The 26547-nt window shown below is 41.3% G+C and overlaps 1 protein-coding gene across 1 annotated transcript in view; it reads left to right on the top strand.

Moving 5' to 3' along the window:
* Positions 1 to 26547, top strand: part of egflam (EGF-like, fibronectin type III and laminin G domains) — a 54636-nt gene that overhangs the window by 25002 nt on the left and 3087 nt on the right. The window contains exons 8-20 of the mRNA XM_088910828.1: positions 5356 to 5471; positions 6281 to 6608; positions 9839 to 9939; positions 11145 to 11245; positions 12861 to 13005; positions 15646 to 15835; positions 19472 to 19597; positions 19958 to 20201; positions 21754 to 21865; positions 23018 to 23134; positions 23862 to 24042; positions 25588 to 25666; positions 26222 to 26365. Of these exons, the coding sequence (XP_088766954.1) occupies positions 5356 to 5471; positions 6281 to 6608; positions 9839 to 9939; positions 11145 to 11245; positions 12861 to 13005; positions 15646 to 15835; positions 19472 to 19597; positions 19958 to 20201; positions 21754 to 21865; positions 23018 to 23134; positions 23862 to 24042; positions 25588 to 25666; positions 26222 to 26365 (1984 nt within the window). The remainder of the gene's footprint in view (positions 1 to 5355; positions 5472 to 6280; positions 6609 to 9838; positions 9940 to 11144; positions 11246 to 12860; positions 13006 to 15645; positions 15836 to 19471; positions 19598 to 19957; positions 20202 to 21753; positions 21866 to 23017; positions 23135 to 23861; positions 24043 to 25587; positions 25667 to 26221; positions 26366 to 26547) is intronic.

The raw sequence follows: 26547 nt of genomic DNA, 5'->3' as shown, positions 1-26547 counted from the left end.
GACCTGTGTACAGTAAAATGTGAGCATCCCATTGATGGCTTTGTTGTAATATAACAGGAAGGAATCTAATGAATTGTAATATAGGTCACACACTTGAAACTTTATTAACTGTTCTAGTAGTAGTTGATTAACATTTTATTGTTTTCAGAATTTGTTTGAGGAGGGGCTTTATTAATAATAATAAAATAAAGCAACTGTTCAAGATTTCTCGAAAGTAGTTGTCAGCAGGTTGTTCAGGAAAACAATTCCTGAAGGAAGGCTGTTCATGCTAAGGACAGTGGCTCTCCAGGGGGAAATGTGGAGGAACAGATGTGCTTGAGAATTATTTGTTACTTGGGGATCTCTCACCTTGGCAATCCTCTCTGGGAACCTCAAATGTCATGGAACTGTGCCAGACCTGATGCAATCCATAAATGCAGTGTTCAACTGTGTGAATAAGTCTAGCAATTAGCCTTCTTTAGATCCACTGAGACAAAAGCTCTTTCTGAATTGGGGAACTCAGTCATTTTATTTGGAATAGTAAAATGACACTTTTATCCAAAGTAACTTAGTCACATTCTTTTGGGATGCAAAGGGTGAAGATAACAGTACAAGGCTTCGGGTCTGTGGTTTGCTTTGTGCACCTGGAGCGTTCTAGCATGTCGTCAGCTGTTGTCTCCTGTACTTGAATGGAGGTTGTATTAGTTGTTGTTGAATCAGATAAGCAGAGCTAATGAGATGCTGGCCACTGATTCAGTCTGAAACTGTTAAAAACAGCAGGATGCAGGCACTTAACTCATTACATTTTATAAAGTCTGTGCTTATATATATGAATATGAAGTAATAGGAATTAGGAAGTTGTAAAAACAGTTCTTCTTTTAAGATGCACATATTGTTTCATGATTATCCAGACAGGTGTCACACATTACAAAGAAGCTTACAAAGCAGATTTTGAAGAAATGAATTTGTTGGGCTCGGGATAAGTGGAGCCTACAGAACTTGTGGTGCTGAACATAAAACATTTGAGCAGAGTCTCCAGTGTCATGATGGCCTTCCGCTTTATATTTTGAATCTAATAAATCTGACCAACCGTAATAATATTCTAAAATATGCACAGCTTGGTTTTAGGAAACTTTTGTTAATGTTGTGATTGTTATGAAGCAAGATAACAGCACATCCAGTCCAGCACAGACTATATTGAGTGGTGTCAGCAGCAATGTCAATTCACAGCAGTATCTTTCCTGCTTTAATGCGATTCTATATCTGTTTGGGAAACTGTTATAATTTCTCTTGAATGTTTTTTTTATTTAAATTCCAATTCAGGTTTTATGTGCTGCAGAGTGTTGAAGAAATAGTATCTCATTATTTTAGGTTTACACATTATTTACACATTTCCTTTACATTCTTTTATCCTGTCACAGTGTCAAAGGTACCTCTAACATAGCCAGGTGTACATACAGTACACGCAGTACTGTGGGTGTATTGGCTTCCTCAGTGTTTCCTGCTAATTTATGCATTTTTGCATTGACAGTACATTGCATTATCGATGCGGAATTTACTTTTCACAACCTATCCATAACCTCACACTGTGTTGAATCTGTTTTAAAATAACTATAAATGTCAGGCTTACTTAAAAAAAACTCATGTCTACCTGCTGTCATTTTTAACACTGGATTTATTTTAATTGTAACACTGCTTCACAAGAAGATGGGTGAGAAAATACTGTTACTCATCTTCCCAGGAAAGTAATGCAGGGCTCAGTGCAAGATGGGAGGTCATGATTTCACTGTGACCTCTGGTCCTAATTAGTTTGTTCTGGGACTGCTTTGTACGAAAAGAAAAAATGTGGAAGTGCTGCACCTGGAGCATAGTGTAGCCCAGGTCGCAGGTGCTGACTGCAGTCCAAGGACCGTCTGACCTATTTTGAAGAAGAGACTTCATCGCGAAACCCCAGTAGCCTCTCCTCTCACCACATGCCAGACAGCAAAGCTTAATTAATATATATATATTCTACTCAACAATGGCCTGCATTGCCTTTTGAGAGAATGTGTTATCCTGCATGTGTGAGAGAAGTATTTCTCAACCCACTTGGAAGTTGAATGTACAGTATACAAATATATAGCAGAAGAAAAATTCTAAAAATACAATGCAATACATTTTAAAACATTTGCTTTTTAAATTGGCTATTTTAATTTTTGGTGTAAATGAGTTGTATGGTTCATGTAATTGTACATCTTACAACATCAATTGTAATATATTGCAGTATTACCCTGTATCTCTACAAAGGATTATACATGTCCATAGAAATAATTACATATATTAATGTATTGATATTTAACAGTGCTTCCTAAATATTTCCTAAACATGTTTCTGGGTGTGTTTCTTGGTCATCCAGTCAGTTCCAGTAATTCAGTTTGTGGTTTTCGGTGAAAGGACAGCCTAAAACGTCAACACAGTTTGAATAGTATCTATTCACAAGTTGAGAATTCTGGGGAGCATTTTTGATGTAGGTGCCAGTAGGTCTCAGGTCCCATGCTTGGGAGATGTGTGGGGCATTTAGTAAATGAAGCCTCTTTATAGTTTCTAGTGGTTAGAGAGCAAATTAAATGGCACATCTTACTGAGGTTAATCTTAAGAAATTTGTAGCAAGGAGCAATGACACTGTGCCTGGAGGAGGTCAGAGGGTCAGTGGGCTGCAGAAACTTTCTATGGCTTTACTGCACTAGGCCTGGGAGGACAGACAAGCCATGATGGCTGTGAAAGAGTTAACCTGGGGTAATTGAATTAAGTGTTAAATCCTGGCAATTTAGGGAGGGGTCTGCGAGGGACTGCGTCTCAGTCTCTCTTCGGGTGAGAAAATCTGGTTATTACTCTTTTCCCAGACAGAACAGACCAGAGCAACCTCGAGACCTCCCCCCTCCCCCCAGACAAGTCAGGCCCACAAATCCACCTAGGGTGACTGTGTCTCTCTCTCTCTCACACACACAAATACCGAACATGTCTGGCATGTGCAGGGTTACTAAATGCCATGTGTTTGGGAAAGAGATGGGGAAAAAAAGTGTACAAAATGCAATGGGTTCAGTACAATATTTGCACCTTTCATTCTCCACTTTGCGATGCATGTTGAGTGCGATTTCAGGCTGCTGATAACCAGAGCTGTTCTTCTCTTTTGCCTTTTGTTGAGGGAGTACGGGAGGTTCCCAAATCAGAGTGTGCTCTATGAGGTGCACAATGTTGGGTACAGAACAGCAGCTACACAGATTCTGCCATCTGCCACTGATATTCTGTGTCTCGCTGTCAGTACTCCATCCATTTCAGGTTGCATGTCTTTGCTGTTCCCTCTACCAATATAAAATCTTACAGATTTTAAGCCACATGTCATCTTGAGTGTATATTGTGTGGTGCATTATTGATTTCTCAATAAACCCTTTCCCTGTGCCGTTGGTCATACTTTATGGGTGAACATTCTCATTTTTTTCTCATTATGACAGACCTGATTCACATTCTCTTATTTGTATGCATATCTTGTTTCCTTACATCTGTGGGATGCAGTGCCTTATTCATTTCTCCTCCAGTCAGACAATTCTTTATCATCAGCTCATGTTTTATAGTATATAAACTACTGCAGCATGAACAGCCTGGCTTTATTCCAAGATTTGCATTTTGAATGTGTTGGAGTACGGATTTGGCCACTTCCTAGGAATAAAAAAAAGTCATCCAATATACCATCTTGGTGCACTATAGAAATTTTGAATCTTCATCGCTTGGAACAGAATTGTTCAGGCGTAGTTGAGAAGTGTTTGCTTTGATGAGCACTGTAAATACGATGTTACTCTTAACACAGAGCAAAAGATCACTGGGTCAGGAATAAACCTAAGAAAAATTGCAAATCCCTAACTTTGTGAACTCTGATTTCTGGCATTAAAAGATAAGTTCTGCATCCTTGTTATCTTTTTCTTAACTTTGTGTCACATTCAAGACTAGAGAGGAAGGCAGCATGGAGTGGATTATATAATTTTTTTTGGGGGGGGGGAGGGTGAGTTGTGATTTGGGCTCAGGACACCTCCCATGAATTTACTGTACAGTATGGTCTGTAAAAAACTCAAATATTTTACTATTATCTTAGTCATCTCGAAACAAATTATAAAAGAGTCTAGCTTCAGAAAGGTGTCGGAATTGACATTTGTTTTAATATGAGTAGCAGCCTTTCCTACAGTTTAAAGCTGGGGGCTGGTGTGAACTTCGATCGGCAGTCTTCCCTTCTGCTTCAGTGCCTGGTCTGAAACATACCTGTTTTGTCTCCGGTCTCCCTGGGTTTCACGGTCATGAAACATGTCAGGACATAACTCGGAGCACTGCTTTAAATGAGGAGTGCGGTCCCATGAGAACTTCAGGCTGGTGGCGCGGGGATAAAATGTCTGTCACTGCATCGCCCCTGTCGCAGTCGTATTTGCAGAGGTCTTGTAATGGACATGGAAATGCTTCTATCGCATCCCTGAGTAAATTCCTGCTGACATTTTAAATGTCAGTGTCCAGCGTGTTCTTAAAAGCGGGCCAATTTTAGGTAATGAAATCATTGGTGTGTCATGACTTGGGAGCTGAATATGATTGTGGTGTGCTTATCCACAGATTTAGTGCTCTGTTGTCTTTTGTTGGTTTCAAAGATTTTTTTTTTCCCCACTTTAAAATTTCCTCCTACGTTTCTTGCAGTTCCCCAAAAATCTCCACCTGAAATTCTCAAACTGCATTTGAATGAAAAATAAAACTGAAAACTATTTCTCTATTCTGTGACTCTGCCACCTCTGCCTGTATTTGCGCATTTGTATTTAATTTATCACAGATTCATTGTTACACTTTAATTTGCTACATTTTTGATTGACACGGAAATAGGCGGATCATTGCACTTTGAGAAATTGCCCCCTTCTCTCCGCACCTACTGTACCAGTTCTGATATTTTGTTCAAGTCTCGTCACAGATGTTTATAACTATACAGTACATCTTCTTTTTCAAGATTCTTCTAAAGTTAATGTGGGAAAAATAGGAAAACACACATTGGAAACCCATGTAGATCTTTATATATTGTATATGCTCAAGTACAGGTTGGATCCAAAAATATAATTTGAAGGGTGAGCTGAAGAGGTACAACACAGATTTAACGAATCCTTTATTGCAGATAAAGCTAAGAAAAAAAATTGCACCTCTCTTTATTGGGTCAGGCTGCTCACCGTTAAAAACATATGACATGAGCACACTTTGGCAATGCAGAAAGTCCCTTTTATCAACCACATGTCCATCCCATGTAGAAACTCTTTAATATCTGGGTGCCGTTGACAGTAGATGCCCAGTTCCCTGTAATGCCTGAGCTCTTCTTTACAGGTACTGATGAGCTGGGCAGTGGACATCATGGGCAGAGCTACATCACGGACTCTAAGATCAATGACGAGGTGGCCTTCGGGATTGATGACTCAGACTACGATATCTACATTGAAGAGGTGGGCTGTTCTCTCGATCTCGTGTTTTTCTTTTTCAGTACTTCTCCCAGATAGTTGCTGTGTCCTGCCATTTTGTTTGAGAACACAAGGAAAGCTCACCCTGTAAAGCCTGTCATTAGCCAAGGTTCCAGTACTGTTTTCTCCTGCCACAAGTAAATTGGCCGCACCTATTAGATTACAATTTTTAACTTGACTATTACATGCAGCATGGTGGAGTGATGGTTACCTTTGTTGTGTTACAGTTCTAGGGTCCTGGGTACAATTCTGAGCTGGGCTTCACACCTGTTTCTCCTCATGTTCCTGCAGCTGCTTTCGTCTCTTGTTTCTCTCCACCACTCAAAGACATGGTGATATGTTGATTGACTGGTAGTAATTTGCCCCTTCCATGAGGAGAAGCAGATGCTGGAGCAGCTCTGTTGCAAGGCTGGGCTGAACACAGTATAGTGCAGGTGACGATAAAGGTGTCGTCTATGATGGACGCCATCGACAGCCGTGCTCCAGGATGCGAAAGGAAAGCCAGAGTTCTCTGGATAGAAATCTGTTGTCACTGAATTGTAGAGTATCCCATGAAAGGATAGCTCCTCTTTTCTTAAAAGAAACTTTCATATAATCAAAAATCCAAACAGAGCTTTGAAAACAAACCAAAGAAAACTTATCATTCCTGCGCACTTATTTGAGTTGCTATAAAAGTTTGTCGTGGATCACTACTACCTCAAGTAAGAATGAGCTAAAACAAAATAACACCTGTTGGCATTCCAGTTGTCATCTCTTCTAAACCTATTGCAATATTGTTCCTCCCTCTGCTGCAGCTCAGGCCGTTTCCTGCCATCAAGGAGGACAACAGGAAGTTCCAGTTGGAGGCTAAGGCCTCTCCTGCCTCTCAGACAGGAAAAGGGAGACTGAAGTACACAGTGACGACTACCACGTCCACGACTCCAACTTCTGCCACTACTACCACCACGCCTGCCCCCACGACCTCCGCCCCCACGGGAAGGGGTGGCACCATGCCCCGCCTGCACGAGCTGCCCTGTGACGACACAGTCTGCCCCGCCGACAGCTTCTGCGTCAACGACTACGACAGCGGCGGCTCGCGCTGCCACTGCAGCCTGGGCAGAGGGGGGCCCTTCTGTTCGGAAGGTGAGCAGATGCTATTGGCTCCGGGGTCGTCACATGATGACTCACGCGTGCCTGCCAGGAGGGCCTACTTCAGATACCATGAAGTGGAGACTGCTTTTTAAAAACACTGCCCAGAGCTAACGACAGCCTGACAGAGCGTGTTGGCTGGCAAAGCAGAATCCACTCAGGCCTGGGTGTCATTTGTGTATTTCATGAACGGAGTTGACTCTGATCAGGGGGTGTAACTGTGTGAGTAATGTATACCATCACAAAATGGTTTCTTTAGAATGAATTTTCTCCTGTTTTTAATTTTTTTCCCCCCACGTCATTTTGCTCGTGTGCCCTGAAGTGGAAAAGATCCTGCCAAGCATTTCTCAGGATTTAGGGATAAAGGGATGTCTTGTCTGGGGGCTGTGAAGGCACGTTTTGTCTTGCGTGTCTTAGAAAAGAGACTTCTTATGAATCACAAATGTACCTCTCAGAACTTGGCTTTACTGAACTGATACTTAAGCTTAAGTTTTTGGTTCTGGCATGTTTTTGTTGCAGATCTTGAGACTCTATAGATGGAAAAAAATGAGACAAAATAGCTATTGCTCTTTTGCAGGTTTGCCAATTAAATGTATTAATAATTAAATACTGAGAGTAAACCCGAGTAAGTACAGGTTGCATACATTATACATTGCTAGTTCAATTTTGCAGTTTTATAGCAGCCCTTCATTGTGTTCTTCCAATTTGTTTGATCTGTTTTAACTGTTTATAAGTATTTTAAGGGAGCTTAGTGTTCTGTTTGACATGTCCTGCACTGTTTCTTTTGTGATCAATATTTTTTTTTCATCTTTGAGTTGGAGTATCCTGTCATACCTCACCTTTATAACTTCTTTAAAGAAGATTTTCCAGCACATCTTAATAAGGGGGTCAAAAAGAATCCCCATCATAACATATAGAATACGTCCTTCAGAGAATCATCACAATCCTCCTCCAGCAGTTTGTTCTCAGCTCTCCCAGGGAACTAATAAAAGCCAGATTGGATCAGAGGCTAGATCACATCAGGAAATTTTGCTTTGCTCCATTTTTCACATTCTTACCTCTTAATCTACCCTGAGAGGAAACTCTAATGGAATCGTTGACTACCTTTGTGATTATTTTTAGTTTTCTTTTTTAAGGGTGAAACATCTGGGTATTATTCCAATTTGTCCCAAAGGTCAGCCTAATGACAGCTCCTTCTCAAGGGTCGAGGAGGGAATTTCGGACTAATTTTAACCACTGACGCAGCCAGCTATGACTTGCACTTGAGAGGCAGTATATTGACCCTTATGCCAAAGAAAATGGTCACACTATTACACAGTGCATGAGCATCATACTATGTTCTGCTATTATGAATATAACCAAATAAAAAAACAGATGTATTTGTTTTAGAAAATTAAAAGTCTATGAACTATGTACTAGTACAAGTCTGCGAATCCTTCACATCTCCTCCTTTTGTGTTACTATAAGATTTTGCTTTGTGAAAAGTGAGGGAAATTTCAACACTTAAAGGGGACTTGAGGCAGTTAGTGTACAGTATGTATTGGTTTATTTATCATATTGATCCTCAGTGGTGTCAGTACAATTGTGTTTCTGAGCACACAGAGAGAGCTTCAGCCTTGACCTGTGGAGGTACTGAATCATGGTAGTAAGCTATGCTTCTGTATAAAATAGAACCCTAAAACATCTGAAATGCAATACTTCTTCCCCCTGTCATGCATTAAAAGTGCAAAGCAGCCATGCGTTTGTACCTGATCTTGATGATCTAAAACAAATATGCTTGATTGCTATTACATAACAATGAATTACAAACAACATACCGTATGGACTATGGAATAATCTTTATGTTGTAGAGTGCAGTATGTACAGTGTGACTCAGAAAACCGTTAATGATGCCAATGCAATAGAGTGATATATTCTGTTGCATAATGCACACTTTTTTGTTATGAAGTTTAGTTTTTTTAATGAGATGATTATATATTGCCATAGTCATTTATGTCTTTTCATTGTTTTTTTTTTCCACAAAGTCTGGTACTTTGCCAAGATCCGCTTCCTCAGTTTGGATCCCACTTGAACAGAGGTGCTAGTTCCCCAACATTATTTCAGTGATGGCTCAAATTCCTGCTTTGCAAGGGTTAAACATTTTCCAAAAAGATATCGCTTCTGCTTCTGTTGTTGCTCTGCCCTCCCCTGAGAAACCGGTCCTGTCAATATTAAAGGTTTATGGTCTATGCATTAATCCGAACCCCGTAAAGGAAACAAATCAATGTTGTGTTGCACAGGGCTTGTTTGCTCTTTGAGCTCGATTTTTTTTTTATGTCCATGAAAAACATCATACAGCCACAGCACTGTGACCTTGCCCCCAGCACATCGACTCATGTGGTGAATGATGCCGAGCGATGCATTAATCTGCCTGCAGACAGGGGTGCTATTCAGGACTTCCTCCTGGCAAAACTCACCGTTAGCTCACATTCTCCCTTCTTAAAGCCAACCCCCCCCCCTCCCCTGCCTTCTCCTCCGATTCCCCACGACCTCAAAGTCTGATGAGTCACTTCCACGGAGTGCCGAGAGAAGCCTGCTGCTTTCCAGAGAATAATCTTTCTTTTCAGTCCAAAAGCAGTGGTACAGGGTGACCTTGTTGCCTTCTATATTTTATAACTGAAAAAATCTGTTCTTTTATTAATTAATCAGAAAACATCTCCCGATTTCATATTTTGTTTTACTTTCGCAGTGCAGGATATTTGTAATGTGCGCTGAACATCAGTAATTGGGCTTTTCCCTTAGTTGATCATTGTCATTTTGAACCAAAATATTGTGCTTTCATAGTAAATCCTGACATCTTTCTAAAGCTGTTCTCTGTCCATAAGTAGCATTTGTCTCAATGACTATTTATCCAAGAAATTTCGTGGATGGTTATCATGTAGTATAAAGGACAACAGATGTTTATAATGTTACGCTACAGATTGAATCTTCATAGTTCTGTAAATTTTGTGGAAATAGCAAGACAAATGCTTATGTTATTAATTGAAAATGAGGAATTCAAAACCCCCAAACTTTTAAAATCCAATAAGAACTGAAGTCTTCTCTTAAGATCAGATGCTAACCATGATGTGTAATGTGAATTTAGTGCACTTTGGTTAGTTTCTGAGAGATGCGGCAAGGTGAATAAAGATCTGAAATTCTTTGATCCATATGTTAATAATCGACTGCCTGAATTTCTCCTCCAGGTGTTCCAGTCCAGTATCCAAAGTTCTATGGCTTTTCCCATATGGCTTTTGAACCACTGAAGAATTCCTATCAAACGTTTCAGATCACCATTGAATTCAAGGTGCGTTCACTTGAGCGTCCAGCATAGTAAAGAGCCTTGATCGGTAGTAAAGATATTTGCAAGCACTCAAACACTGAGATCCAGTCACGTTTTTGTGTTAAAATCTGAAAGCTGGTAGCTGTGAAAAACTGGAAAACCCTTATAATCTGTTCTGATGCAGAAGTAAGGGTAATAAAGTATGAACACCTCCTGAAGTCAGATTTTGTTTTTTGGAGGAAAGATGTCAAAGGATTTAATCTTAATCTTTCATGTTCAATGTTGACTAAGGAACATTTACCAAGGAAACTTCAAAACAGAGTGAAGAGAACCATTTTATTTGCACACTGTTTTTCTGCTATTAACAAAGCAATTTCAGAGCAAAATCCTTGTTGTTTTTTTTGCAAGAAACTTAAACCAGTTAAAAAATGCAAACCTGTTAACAATTACAGCACAATTGACATTTCAGTCAGATTTCAATGACCTGAAAACATAAAACAAAATCTTGTTCTTTGAAGACAGGCTTAGAAAACTGTAATATGCAGTGTATATATATATATTTCCCTATGGTGTCCAGAACTTTTACTTCAGTGTTTGGTCCCCAGTTCATCCCTTTACCTTTTCTAGCAAACTTCCAGGTCCCAGCAGAACATGCCAGACTGACCACTGTGTTTGAAGACTAGGCAATTGTCGTTCATTTTTCACTGCCTCCGCTGAAATGTAAATGACATTTCTTGCCCCTGTTGTCCAGAATAATTAGCTCTACTCTTGAATGGCAATGCAGTATCGATTTAAATTTTTTCTTGTATCTTTGAGGTTTTGGTCCAACTGGATTATAAATTATTTATGCTTTTTCAAACTTAATCTTAATTTTGTTACCTGTTTCTGCAATTGGGGTAAATTTTCAGAAAAACCCTGCAGATGTCTTATCGGTCTGCTGTGGATTGTTGGCCCCCCATCGCTGTCTAAGCAGCTCCTAAGAGCTGTGCAATATACAGTATCGGACATCTCAATAATCTGCTTTAATAGGTAACCCAATGTTTTGTTAAGTATGTTTGAGAAAGGTCACAAATATTGGACACGGCTCAATATCTAAATAATTAAACTGCAAGCGAATCCCGAAGGCTGAAACGTCCTGCTCCAAATCCAGATGTACAGCATCGGCGTCTTGTTGGGTCAGTGTCCTCTGGTGGGAGGGGCAAGGATAACCCAGGTTTTGTTGTATCCAGGCAGAGGCAGAGGACGGGCTGCTGCTGTACTGTGGGGAGAATGAGCATGGGCGCGGAGACTTCATCTCCCTGGCTGTCATCCGGCGCAGGCTGCACTTCAGGTGGGCAAACAGGCCCCCCTGGGATCGGGGGTGGACCTGCTGGAAGAGGGTGTAGGGAGCTAATGAGCAGTCGGCTGAGGAAGAGACCTGGAAGAATTAGAGCTATTGTACTTGAACATGAAAGTTATTCAGGTGTCCTGGTTTGAAAACCAAAGGACACCGTGGCTTCCTAGGACCAGAACTGGCACAAAACAAAGAGGAATTTGGAGACAAGTAGAGATCTTTAAGATCTTGATGGGAACACAGACACTAGACCAACAACCTAAATGCAGTAATGTCTTAACCCTGAGGTGATGCCACAGTGACAGTGCTAGCTCCCAGTGTGGCAGACAACCAGCTTCCATGCCAGGGAACAGGGTTGGACCTGTGCCTCATGTGGGGTCAGTCATACAATAGGTGCTGTAGGAAAAATGTGCAATTCCATATTCCTTATTTTAATGTGGTTGGGCTCTACAGAGATAATTTAGGAGGAACGTCTCATCACAGTCATTGCTGGGAATAAGAAAACCAAGGCTTGTACTGGTTACAGGTGCGTTTTGGACAGAATGTTTCAAGAAATAGGTTCATTGTGTGTGTATCTGTTGTTTGTAATAAGATTTGAGGATCTGCTTTTTGCAGCAATCTGAATGTTATGACATAAGTATCAGGCAGTGGGAGTTTGGCCCTTATCTTTTTTCCTTTTAGTGAGTTTCTATGAGAAACTCCTAGAAAACACGAGAATCCCTTATGTATGTCTGATAAAATGTCTCTCACCCTCACCATTTTCCTAGATGAAAAGAAACCACTGTTGTACTTGCAAAGGAGAAAAAATTGTTTTGAGTGTCTTTTTGATTAGGTGACACTCCTAAAGTTTATTTCATTCCCATGCAAAAACACTAAAACCCTGCTAATTATGAAACTATGCAAGCACGTTTTGCCTCTTCAATCCCTCAAGCACCGTTTGCTGAGTGAATTGAGTGACCCTGAACCCAGAGCCCATTTAAATCTCATCTCAGTCCTGCAGTTTTATCATTTAGCCCTGAGTGAGTTGTTTATGGTCGTGGGTTTGATTTTCACTAGCAGTTAAATGAGACGTGCACACAAAAGCTCTTTTTAACAGAACGGAGCATAGTTAGTGTCCAATAATTACCAGTGCATTCGACGTCATTATAATTAATGAAAAATCATTCTAAATTCAGAAGGCAACCAACATTTTTTACAGAACTGGCATAGAGTGAAGACTCACTGACCACTAATTGCTGTTTAAAGGGAGGCAAGCAGTTGGAAAATAAAAAAGTGAAAATGAAGAGCCCTAAAGATAACAAGGCTAAACCTTAAAATCATGCTAATCAGTGTAAAGCTCTGATTGTGAAGGACTCCTAAGAGAAGCAGTGCCAGAGTTTTTGCAGTGAACATACAGAGGCAGGGGGAGTGTGGGGCACTGTCCAGAAAATATTAGATCCTAATATCGGTGACTGCAAAAAATGTAATAGCTAGGCTTTTATTCCTGTTTAAATATCTCCTCAGATTGTGACCTAGAGAGTCCATCCAGGCAATGGGCACACTTGCACTTCACAGTGATATTTGTGCCCAGTGTGATGCAGCCCAGTTTGTGATTTGTTTCCCACCCCTTCAGGTTTAACTGTGGCACAGGGACAGCTGTCATTATTAGTGACAGCAGAGTCAGGCTGGGCAGCTGGCACAGTGCCACACTTTCCAGAGATGGCACGAACGGGTGGCTGCGTCTGGACAACGACACGCCCGTAACAGGTCGGTCCCAGGTGAGCAGAACCTTCCAGAACCTTCTCCCGAGCTGCAGTATTGTAGGCAGGTAACATGCAGTAACGCACATATGTTTTAGAATGCACTATTGCTTTTGTAGTCCTGAATTCAACACTAAGAAGAACAAAAAAAATCCTTTAAACCTGAGAGCAGGCCAAAATGACCGTGTGATTTGTTTCAAAGAGGAAAAGGACACATTGGTAAACTGTGGGTGATACAAACAATGAGTGTTTTAGTAATGAATAAATTGGCATTAAAAATACTATGTAAAAAAATGTAGGAAGATTGCATTGTGGATTTTTTTAATTAGCTGTGGCCACAAAATATCAATGTCTTACACAGATATAAACTCTGAAAACCAGAAACCCTTGCCAGATAAGAGTGAACGGCAGTATGATATTTTTGTTGCTGTGCAGGATAACATTTGCCAGGAGAAAACATAAGAAAGCCTGAGAGTTGTAGAGGAGATATGGACTTGAGAACTGAGCCTTCTCATCTGTGGACATGTTAGACAAAAGGCAAAAACAGAAAAGAGCTTTGTGCTTGCTAGCCTCTAGAAAGATCTCTCTTTCTGTAGGAACTGTATTATGACTGAAACTCTAGCCTTGCTTTCAGGAAAACAATGGCAGGTCAAAAGGTGAAAACTGGAGGCAGCTGGCCAGGTTGCTATCTAACTGTGCAGTCTTATTGGAAAATACAGTAAAAAGCAACTGCGGTTGCTTGCCAAATGTGGCTGTGCCTGAATGATCTTTTTCCAGTCTGTTCCCAGGATTTGTTTAGAAAATATTTTTATTAAATCAAATTTCCTGCAGACACCCTGACTGAGGCGAGACTTTGGAATTGGCAGCAGCCTAGGGGCTATTCTTGCTTGTTCAACAGCCAGTTATTCATTGTCACAATTCACATAGTGCATTTGATCCCAAAGAATCCCAAAACACTTCCCAAACAGAAAGCAGCCCAATTTATCCACCATTGAAGTGACACCCCACCTACAGTAGGTAACACAGACCTGTCATGACATGACACAGACAGGTCTGTATGAGCACCTGCACTGTACAGCCGATCAGGGGGAAGACGGAGAAACTGCTTTCCCAGATAAATTAATAATTAAATAAAGGAGGAAATATAGGGAGTTTTGTGTAAACCCAAAGCTGAATTGAGCCATGACAATGGAGTCCACACCCCCCTACTCTTACAGTGTTACATTTACAGTGTTACATCTACTCTCCTCCCCACTAATAGCTGATGTGTGGTGAGTGTTCTGGCGCACTATGGCTGTCGTCGTATCATCCAGGTGGATGCTGCACATTGGTGGTGGTGGAGGGGAGTCCCCATTACCTGTAAAGGGCTTTGAGTGGGGTGTCCAGAAAAGCACTATACTGTATAAGTGTAAGCAACTATTATTATTATTTAGTATGCTAGCAGTCAGGACTTCAATTTCATGTCTGATTTGAGGGACAGCACCTCCCACAAGCCTGTGTCTCCTCTCACTGGGGCATTGGTTTGAAAATTCTGGTCCAGATGTACAGTACTGGCACCTACTGGTCCACCACCTCCAGTTTACAGCAGCAATCTGGTTAGGGAAAAGATAATGCCCTGTCCATCTTCAATTAATAAGGAGACTTCAGCTGAAATGAAAGATTCAGCAATCATTTCAGAATTAAAAGGTTTTAAAAATACCTTTTTTTCTTTGAAAAAGGTTCCTCCCGTGACCCCACTGATCGGTTTACAATACAGGTGAGATAGTATCATAATTTGGGAAAACAGTTAATTGTTTTCGTTTTCTAGATAATTTTTGAAGACTGATTGATGATTTTTTTAAAAGCTCACTGTACGATAATTTTTTTTATTTAAATGAGCCAAAAGCTGTAGCCTGGATCGTGACCAGGCGTTTTCTATTCCAAGATTTCAGCTGTATTTTCAATTGAATTTTTATTTTAATGTTTCCATCCTCCAGTGGATACCATATTTGTGTTTCTCCAGGCTGTAGGGCCTGAGAGGGGGTTTTGATAGGATGACTTACTGGAGCAGTCACTACTCCTCCTTCCTTTGACTTTTCCACCCCTGGTTTACTCTTTCCAAGATTCCTTGATTGACATGCCCTGACTGAAGCTCCTGTGAGCTCCAGTGTCGGTGCTCAGGAAAATAAACCCGTCTAGCTGACAGCACAGTACAGCGAGCCCTCCCTGGACTTTGTGTTGTGAAATGAGAGGTTGGGGGCGGAGCCAGTTGCAGTTTGCTGAACAATGGGCCCCAGCAGGCCAGGACCGCTGCCAGAAGTTAAACCAAGGCCACTCCAAGAAGATCCGTCTGTAGTGTGGCAAAGTGAGACACCAGCCAGGTTTGCGGTTCTCTGGGTGAGAGGAGGAGAGATTAGCCAGCTCAGAGGAGCACTGCTGGGACTGTTTCACAACAGGGAGAAGTGACCTAAAGTTGCCTGCGGAGAAACAAGGATGCGCTTTTTCTGTCTTACTGACATAGAAATGCATTGTGCGATAGGGGTTTTAGTTTATTTGCACTAGCTACCATGGGAGCTGTATTCCTCTAGTCGTTTAGGCATACTGAGGTCATGGTCATGATTTTACAGAACTATGGCCTTTTCTTAATTAAGTGCTGTTTGTGTCTTTATTTTCACACAGGGCCAATACACCAAGATCACCTTCAGGACTCCCTTCTATGTGGGGGGCACTCCCAATGCTTATTGGCTAGTGAAGGCGACCGGGACCAACCGAGGTTTCCAAGGCTGCGTCCAGACACTGAGCGTCAATGGCAGGGCCATCGATATGAGGCCCTGGCCCATGGGCCGAGCCCTGAGCGGGGCTGAAGTCGGTAAGCAGAAGTCGGTCAAAGAGAACGTCCTCTTGCTCTTTAGCAAAAAGCTTTTTTGACTGTGAAGCTCAGGACCACCGCTCAGGGATGCTCTTCAGAAGTTTTAAATGCATCTGATGTGGTTGTGCTGACATTTAACGCCTTACAATGTTGTAGGATAAAGAATGGCTATTGCTGTATCTACCAGGGCATGAGCACCTCATTAATTTTCAAAGATTTAGTGTATTTGAGCAACCAGCCCCGATTGGTAAATTAACCTTCAACTCTTTAAAACTGTGAATGCAGATCAACTTACGCTGCATGCATGTAATTATTATTGTATTCCCATTTCTGGTCTTACTAATGTTTTGGAACAAGGTGCTATTTTTTTTCTTTCAGAAATTACACCGAACTCGGTCTGATAGCTTGTCAGAATTAGATGGACAACAGGTGATGGAGTGTCCTGAGTTAATGCTACATCGCAAGATTCATTTTCCTTCTCTGAATAACGCGAAAAGGGTGGAATGTGCAGACTAACAATGAGAGTGAAATATGAGTAGGAGGAATGCAATGATTTTTGTTAACTGCACAGTCTTTATAGCAATTTCTTTCATTGTGCTAGAAATAGAATTGCAGAACAGGTCTGGGGAAGAATTGAGGGGTTTGAGAAGTAGCCTGATGTAGTGTCTATTTAAATGCAAAAAAAAGCTTTAATGGAAATTAGTTTCCCCAAAGTAATTGAACTAAAGATTTCTATAAGTAAGGGCTAAGCACTGAAAAAATTTCCATACAGATTGTGTGATTAAAGGATCATGTCTGAAAGCGTCTTAGCAGACAGTGATGCCACAAGGCAGCCATTAACCTTCCTCACAAAAACCTGTTTTTCTTTCTGCCGCAGTAGAAAAAGTCTTTTTTTCTTTTACATGATTACATGAATTTCAGTCCGTTACATGTAACTTATACTGTAACAGCTGTACATAAGAACGTAAGACTGGTTACAAATGAGAGGAGACTTTTCTTCTCATCTAGATTTTTTTAGGTACAGGGTATTCGCTTAAACACAATGTCAGGGTCGCTTGTTCCTTTCACACTCCCTTTGCGTCTCAGTTTTATAATTCACTTTCACATAGTTTCCACTTGTGTCCTCTGGTCAGAATTGGATCGTTGGTTCTGAAGAGGTCCACTGGGCTGACTTTTTCAATGCCTTTTGAGGTTGTTGTGCAAAACATCAGTGAACATATGTTTTAAAATATTTAAATTCTCAACTAGTTGTGTTCATTTTAACATGCCCTTCTATGCACATTCTGTACAGTATTTTGATTGCTAGAGCTAGTTTTAATTCCTATAAAATGCTGTTGAGGATCTGCAAATACAAAACCTTCTCTGAATGAACTTGCATACACAGGACCCAATGTATAAAACTCACCAGCCGCCTACAGTGATCTGACACTAAGAGGTGTTTCTGTCTCATGGCTGACTTGGCATTACATAAATCACGTTTTCTCGATGGCAGAACAAACAAGGTCTTTATCAGTTGTACTTGTCCCCTCTGTCTGACAGCTGTGGTTAGGATCTATCTGCTCTCTCGGAGAGACATTAGGCCTGGAGGTGTCTGAGCCCTGCCCATCACCAGCCTGGCAGAAAGGTTAACAGAAATGATCCAGCACAATTGATCTGTGAAGCGAGTATAAGCTGGGACAGGGAAGGGGAAAAAGTGATGTGGCCATGCTGTAACAATGTGGCAGATCTTCATCGAACATGCCTGTCAACTGGTTTACACACAACTTTTAATCCTCTCTGGCTGCAGCTAAAAAGGGACACTCCTACCAATTACATTTGTGCATATCATAGTTTTGAGGTGTATTTTTGTTCAATGATGCTTATTATGGCAACAGTAATTTACAAAGGTATGGCCAATATGGGGATGGTTTTCTGCAAAACAGCTTGGAGAAGCTGGAGATCATGTTCACTAGAGAAAAGGGCACAGCTGGCCCTTGAATCAGAAACCTCCAGCTCTGACTTGTCCCCAAATCACTGATAGCTGAAGATAAATATCAAATCAGGGGTTGACATAAGCACATATTGACACCAGAATAATTGAACACATAAACCAACAATTAAATACACAATGATCTGATCAGCTGAATAGATGTAATGAAACTGGTGTAACAAATTATTTATTGTAGATGGAATATTATCAAGGCTTCTGATTTGCATTGTTTTTCCCTTGCAGTTCAGGTGAAATTGACGTGGTAGTGTCTTACAGTATATTAGTATCATCTTAAAGGAGAAAAAAGTACCTTAAGAAATTAGTTGTTATAGTGCCTATACACTACAACAGTGTATATACACTAGTGTTAAATACACTAAAGCATCACAATTACAATTCAGAAACTTGTTCAGCCATTGACTCATAGATTATTTCCATTACATGCATAGAGTATTTGCTTTAATGACCCCCTACTTAGGGTGGCATGGTGGCACAGTGGTTAGCATTGCTGCCTTGCAGGGCTGGGGCCCTGGTTCAATTCCTTGGGTGCTATCTGCTTGGAGATTGTGTGTTCTCCCCATGTTGGTGTGGTTTTCCTCCCACCATCCAAACACGTGCTGGTGGGTTAATTAGCTTCTGAGAAAACTGGCCATAGTGTGTGTGGTTGTGTCTGTGTGCGCCCTGCCTTGCACCCTATCCTTACCAGGAGTGGGTCCAACTCTCCCATGACCCTGTATTGGATAGAGCATTAGAAAAAAGAACAGAAGATAGATGGATTACTCATTAGTTTAAAGAGAATCACTCCTCTTTCCATTTCTGACTGCGTAATAAAATGTATTACTATATTGCAATAGCTGTTTAGGTTTCATCCTGTAAAAATCTGTCAGTTGATCCAGTTTCACTATGCATTCCTCTGCTGCGCCTGAAAATAAATTCTTAACAGGAGAGCAGAAAATTAGGTGAGATACACTGAAGGCGAGAATCCAAAAATATATTCCTACTGAATCTTGCTTGTACATGCTGAGCTGATTAACTCTTTTTTTCCCGCTGCTGTAATGTAAAATAAACATAAGATGAAGCTTTAAGCGTTAAACAGACAGCCAAGCCAGCAGCATGCCCCCCATCCCCCCACCTCCTGCACCAACACCTGCCCCAGGACAGCTCCTGTTGACCTTCAGAAGTTGTGCTGTTGCTGTAATTAGTGATTACAAGGTCCATATGCTTTTCTTGGGCCCCCTGTGGTGCTTTTCCAGTCCCTGCCCACCCTTAAGGGAGATTAGACCATCATGTCACAGCAGGATTTTAAGGATACCTGTCATGTGCTACGGATTGTCCATAGAAAATACAAGGGCAAAGGCTTGGATACCCATACAGATTTCGGAACTGCTGAAAGGATTTGCGAGGAAAAAAATAGATTTTACAACAACCCCATTTCTTGCAAACAAAATTGCTAAACACAACTCGAATGGAGATAAAGGAAGAGCACCACACGAAAAAGTCCTTGGAAAAAACCTTGCACTGGAAATTCTCAACTTGAGGAAATTTCTGAATTTGTGTACAATTCAGAGAAAAGATCTTGTTCAGATAAAAATGAATGGGTTGAAGATTTTTTCCAGGTGCCTGTGTGTATTTTTTCCTTTTTTATCAGCTCATCTTCTTTCTTACAGGTGAGTGCAGTGCCAGTGTGTGTGAGGAGGTTGTCTGTGCCAATGGAGGGATGTGCTTTGCTAACAGAGCAGATTCCTACATCTGCCTGTGTCCGCTGGGCTTCAGAGGAAAGCACTGTGAGGAGAGTAAGTTGCCTCGCAATCTGTTTTCACAGAGAAATATCTTTCTTGAAGGTTTACAATGGTAACTTTACTCTTTCAGCACTGTTTTCCCTATTTTACTTATCTGCTTAAATAAGGCATTAAAGAAACATTTAAGTCAGTTGGAACACATTCTCATTTACAATGATCTACAGTATATACAGTACAACAGGGCATTTACTGGAGCAGTGAGAGTGGGGTGCCTTCCTAATGGGTACAACTGCTTTATCCTGCCTGGGGTTTGTACCCACAACCCTGGTCTTGTCCCCATAACCACGGCTTGTTCCTCTACAGCTCACGCTCTGATTTAACACCCCTCTCAGATCTCTTGTTTCTGATGCACAGGTTTCTGGTTGGCGCTGCCCCAGTTCAATGAGACCTTGTTGTCTTACGCTTGTGTGCCTTGGCCCCTGCCGCCCCAGCACTACCTCTCCTTCATGGAGTTTGAGGTCACCTTTCAGCCCACCGCGGAAGATGGGGTCCTCCTCTACAGCGAAGACACCAACAGCAAGGACTTCATCTCCATCGCCCTGGCGAAGGGTCACCTGGAGTTCCGCTTTGACTGTGGCTCCGGCCCGGCTCTCATCAGGTACTGTACACATTAGGAGCGCATAAAGGCAGGCCGTGTGCCACACTGCGCTCTTGGTCACTCAAATTAGTTACCAGACAAATTGCTTGCCTGTTGATAATCAATTAAAATCTCTGAATGCACTAAAAAAAATCTAAAAGTAATGAAACAGAAATTTGTACCCACAAATAAAACAACATCCTCAAATTTGTAAAATCTCTATGCATTTTAATATATATGTATAAAAAGAGTAACATATGGCCAATACAATATATTACACCAAAAAAAATTCTGAATTTGAATTTTTTTTAAAAAAAACTGAGGGAGCTCAGGAGCCAAAGTTCATTAGAGAACACCACCACTGACTTCTCCCAGCATGCTTTGCATCTTTCCATCTCACCATTCGCTCAGCTTACTTCTCTCGTCTCTTCAATTTCTTCATGCGGGCTGGTTCTGACAGTCTTGTCCCTATGGACACTTTGTTGTCCCTTATCCAAGCAGGTCTGAGCCAATGAGTGCCTAGAATCCAATTCTTTACTCGCCAGTAAATCGCTAAAACACATTAAGCTGTGGAGAGTTTTCTGTAGCAGTGTGTCCTGAAATTCTATTAAGGACAATCCCACGATGCACCCTGCTGGCTCTGGGCTCTGCACAGGACATGACATTCATGCTTCCTGCTCATCGAGCTCCTTCTGCTGTCTTGTTGGAAGATGCCAGACTGAAGAGACTAATAGAGACCGCGTGGGCTGTGGACGTTAAGTGACAGCCAAGGGGGGCACATGATTGAACATGCCTGTCAAATCTGTGTGCTGCAGCAGCTGTGAATAGAACAAATGTGATTCAGACAGTGAGTTCTAGCATCCAGGTCCTTCCCCTTGGACTGCTACTCCCCGGCCTCAACAGATTGAGTGTGGAGTGTGGAGTGTGTCAAAACATCTTCCTGCATGATGTGTTAAGCTGAGAATTATTGAGTGAAAGTAATTTTCACACTTTACACTTAAACATCGTGTTTCTGTGCCACCAGGGCCGAGTTGTCTTGTTTTGTGGCTTATGGTTGCATGGGATACATAAATATTATGGAAGGGGATAAGTATGTCATCACAGATCCTGTCAGAGCTCAGCAGATCAGCGAGGCTGGGCCTGGTCAGTACTGGGATGGGGGACCTTCAGGGATAGCCAGGTTCTGTTGAAATGGTTTGTCTGGTGTTGGTTCTGGTGGCGGTGTGTGTATGGTGACTGGCACACTTTGTGATGCAGGAGGTGCTCGACACATTGGGATCCACATTGGGATCCTTTTGGGGTGCCAGGCTCAATACAAATTAAATTCATTCTCACCTCCTGTAAAACCTAAATTGAATCTAGTGTTTCATGATTTTCTTCCTTGTCCATGACACCGCTCAAGGTCCAGTTTCATGCCTTGAAAGCTCAGGGGAAACAAAACGATTGGCTGACAGAGTGCAGCCCACCTATTTGCAAAGAGTGTAGGAGCTGCAGCAGTGAAAAGACCGGTGTGTGAAAACTGTGCTGTCCTCCATCCCTCCCCATTAATAGTCATGTGTCCTCTCTGTGGCAGGAGCGAGGAGCCGGTCAGCATGAACACGTGGCATGAGGTGCACGTCTCCCGCACAGCCAAGAACGGCATCCTGCAGGTGGACTCCCAGAATCCCATGGAGGGGATGGCTGAGGTAATTACAGGTCACAGGACGTTCAAGCACAGGGGATTTGCAGCTGTTCTCTTCCTGAGGAACTACAGTGAAGCGCTAAAATATTTACAGATTTAAGTGTCATGAGCGTTTCATGTTTCAGATTACCTCTCCATTTTAAACCCGTTTTGACTCCACAAGTGTTGTGGACCAGGCTTTGGTGAAAATTTCTTTTCATTACAGATTGTAAGAGGATCCCATTAATTTAGTTTGTTATTTCAAAGACCTGATGATATTGTCTGCTTACAAGAAGCTAGCCCAGCACCATAATAACCTTAGATTTTTAGGGTTTGCTTAATAAAAAAGCATTACAAACATTTCCATAATGGAGAGGCAGTTTTAATAACTGTACAAATTCTGAATGTATACAAGGAGAAGCCACTGCGATCAGCTCTGAAAACAAATGCAGTATCTGAGCTTCAGTATCAGTGGTCGTTGTAGCAGAAGGAGATACTCTAGAGATACTGCTGTAGATGTTCTCTGCAGTCCATGTGTTTTTGCACTTGTTCAGCAATAGTGTATTAATTTTATATATTGCTATATATAGCAATATAGTATGAGCTGGTATTTTTTCTTCAGGTAGAATCATGATGAATCAATTTTTTAAGAAAACTGCATACAAATCAAGCATTGCACTGTTTTCAAATTGGAATATCTATATATTTTCTGTTTTTTAGAATATACAAGTGTAATGTACTTTCTTAAAAGTATGATGTTCAAACTGTAGCCTGCATTTTTACTACTTTACCCTGCATGCCTTTGAAATTCAACTGCTCTGTCAATATATTTGTCATATTTGTCTTCATTTTGGCCTGATCATTACAGACCACTCCTCTAGGTCCTGTACTACATTCTGTGCAATCACAACATATAAAAGTGCAAAATCTTTTGGAACATGCTAGTCAAACACTGTGTGGCAAAGATAAATGTGAAGATCAGCGGTTGTGTCCGTGCAGTTTAACATTCTCATCAACTCTTCCTCAGCAAAAGCAAAACGTTAAAATGACAGCTTAGCAAACCACTCGCCAAAAAAATAAAATCTTGCATTTTTTAGAACCACATGGTCAGGGACTGTGGGACAAGAACTTGGTCAACCTCTGCACGTGGCCTGACAGCTCTGTTTTTTGCTCGTAGGGTGCCTTCACTCAGATCAAGTGCAACACTCCCCTCTACATTGGGGGGGTCCCAAACTACGACAGCACCAAGAGGGGAGCAGCTGTTCTCAGACCTTTCAGTGGAAGTATCCAAAAGGTAATGACCAGAAATCTGCCCCATGGCCTTGGAGCAGTGATCCCTGCTTCTAGACCCAGAGAACTGCAAAGTCTTCTTGTTTCTCTGCCTTCTGAGATCTTATTGATGGGACTACATCACCATTTGCATTGGAAATCAAGGCTTCCCAGCCCTTCATAGATATGGGGTCTCCTTTTGGAGAAAATGCTTTCTATTTTAATGCAAGCTCAAGATGAAGCTTACATAATAAGCATCCAATCTGTAGCTAGAATCACAAGTCCAACTATGCATTTTCAAAAACTGCTTTATCATTATTGATAAATGATAAAGCTGAATTTCTTTACCATTCCACTATGGACTTGACCCGAGATGTTTGGTGAAGGTGACTGCACCTTCTTGGGTAGACATCATACAGTATTTAACGTAGAACTCCCTGGACCTCAGAAGTTTTATAAGGTCTCTTGGTGCCTGCGCTAGGCAGGACAAAGTCACCATTCTGGCATACAGACCAGAGATCACAATGTAGTCAATCTATGTCTAGAAAGAAAAACAGTTATTTAAGAAACACATAACATTGCTGACTAACCAAATCAAGCATGGCCCACACATGCTGTATAAATCATGAATATGCTCCAGCTCCAGCCACATAATATCAACACTTCATTCTGATGAAGCCACGTCACATGAAAGCAAAAGCACAGGGGTTTTAAAGTCTCCTGACGTTCTGCTCTTGCCCTGTGCCCTGCAGATCATCCTGAATGACCGCACTGTCCAGCTGAATAAGGACTTTGCCTCTGGGGTCAACGTGGAGAACGCCGCTCACCCCTGTGTGAGGAACCCCTGCGCCAACGGTGGCTCCTGCAGACCCAAGAGAGATGGGTACGAATGCGACTGCTCACTGGGCTTCGACGGGCTGCACTGCCAGAAAGGTAAACCTGTGTGATCACAGAAGCTGAACGTGGACCCAAGGGATCAAAGCAAGGTTCTTCTTGTCCAAAGCAAGACTTCTTTTCCAGCTCTTAAATCTGTAGCTGTGTAGAATTAAGTGTTTGTGCCATGTGTCTTTAATTTACTAGAACTACCACATGGAAGGAGGAATGTGTATTGAGTAACTCATAAAATTAAATGAGGTCATTTTGACAGATAAGTGCAGTTTATCAGTGTATTTCCCTCAGTAAAATAGTGAATAACCTCCAGATACAGAAATTAGTCTGTCAAAATAAATACTCCGTGAGTGAACTTTAAAATATGCTTCTGACAATGTTTGTGAATGGATTTGAGCACTTCCCATATAAATAATGCATATAATCATTGCCCCAGTTTTAAGTCATATATTACCATTGTGTTTCTTCAGGTAATATCACGTTCTAATCTTTACTCCTGTTTTCTTTATTTGCTGCCTGTCTGAAGAATGTGGAAATTATTGCTTGAACAGTAAGTTCCTGCATACAAAATGAGATGACAGTGGGCTGCTTTCATGCCTAGATTATATCACAGACAGAAGGCTAATAGAATAGAAAGTAAGATTTTGTTAAAAACAAGTTAAAAAAAAGCCTGCAGTGCCCTTTGTTGGTTTTTGGAATATGATCTGTGGATGAAATGCAGCTGGTTGTTGAAGACCACTTCTTGTTTGCCTGTGTTTAATTGGATTCTGACAGGGAAAATTGTGCATTCCAGGACCTTATCCTGTTTGCCTCTGAGAGCTTAGTAAGCCCAGAGAGGTCAGAGGTCACGTGGAAATGTCACTGTGCAGAAGCTCCAGTTGAGGTGCATGTTTCTTAATTTATCCTACAGTTCTTTCAAGAGTCATTCCTGGCATTACCATGGAATGTTGCCAGAATATGCAACATTTTTGTTTTTGGTAGTCTGCTTCCTGTCAGTATTGCACAACAACTGCATGAAACATTTGGTTTGTTTGTTTTTTTTGAGAGGCAGAGAGAACCATACTGATTGAGGTTATGGACACTCAGAATTGAAGACATTATAAGACTGATTCAAAGAGTCTTACCTTTTAATGAAGAAACCTATTCTTCTCATGTTTTCATTTCTTGTTTTGTTTGAGTTTTTTTGGACCACATTAAATGCAAGTTTGTCATTATTTGTGTATTATTACAAAGTCAGTTTGAGATAATCTATGCATCTAATACAGATTGGCCCCATCAAACACTTTTAATTCCTTCAAGAAAACTCAAAATAATGAACTTTTTGTGCATCCCAAATATTAATTAAAAGAGGTACATCAGTATAAAATCTCTGGTATATTTGATTGAGCTGTGTGTTCATTTTTATAGAAATTGTTTGAACTGTGTTTTTTATGCTCCATCTTAAAAAATCCTTATGTATATTACATTTTTCCTTGTGCTATATCAGTGTTTTGGTATGTAGAGGCACGTTCAGCCTTCACTTAAAAACCTTTCTTGCTCTGCCACCCAGAGGTTGTTTTCTGAAAGTGCATCCTCTGTTTAATTTCACAGCCGTCACTGAAGCCATTGAGATCCCTCAGTTTATTGGCCGCAGTTACCTCACCTACGACAACAGAGATATCCTGAAAAGGTCAGTTAATTTTCAAGGTTTTGTATTGTAGATTTTGTTCATCTAGATCCCAGTGATGATAAGCACTTGAAACAGTTTCCTCATTACTGTATGCACTTTCTAAAGAAGACGTAAAGTTTCTCTGGAAAAAAAAACAAATTTGTTATTCAAAACATATCCGACATGCCAAATCATGGTTACCTATCTCTTTGTCTATTGTTACAAGTCTACTGTAACTATTAATCACCTGTATTGTGTTTATAATGCCTCTCAGTATACATTCATGAACAGCATTTTCATGACAGCAATAAGGTTGCCCCTAATTGTTCCTTTCCTGTCTCATTGCTGTCGTGAACCTGGCATAAAACTCATAATCCAGGTATTATTGGTAAAATTGGTATTATTGGTTTCCAGTTTGTGCTTCTAAAGCTCTTTCCCCTCAGTGAATACATGTGAACATTAGGGAAGCCTGAGGAAATTTGTCAAACCTGAGGCCTGACTCCCAATTCTGGGCAGTTGATCAGAGAGTGAAATTTTGCAGTGTCTGTGCGTGTGACAGACGGCTGTTGTTCGCAGGGTGTCGGGCTCTCGGACAAACGTGTTCCTGAGGTTCAAGAGCATGGCGAAGGATGGGCTGTTGCTGTGGAGAGGCGAGAGCCCCATGAGGCCCAACAGTGACTACATCTCCCTCGGACTGCAAGATGGCGCCCTGGTCTTCAGGTCAGTCTGAACCCCTGGTTGCTATGCCCCGGGTCCCTTACAGGGGAACCCCCATCATTTCAATGCTCTGAGACAGTGCATAATGATAGTTCCTGTCTGAAACTCATAGTTTATTAAAACAGTCACAGCCGTTACATAATAAAACAAAAGCCTGCCTACGAAATGGACATATCTGTTTCTCT

Source organism: Atractosteus spatula, chromosome 3, assembly GCF_055471065.1.
Source record: "Atractosteus spatula isolate fAtrSpa1 chromosome 3, fAtrSpa1.hap1, whole genome shotgun sequence".
Taxonomy (NCBI): domain Eukaryota; kingdom Metazoa; phylum Chordata; class Actinopteri; order Semionotiformes; family Lepisosteidae; genus Atractosteus; species Atractosteus spatula.
The sequence above is the reverse complement of the archived record's forward strand: the minus strand, read 5'-3'. Positions and strand labels throughout refer to the sequence as shown.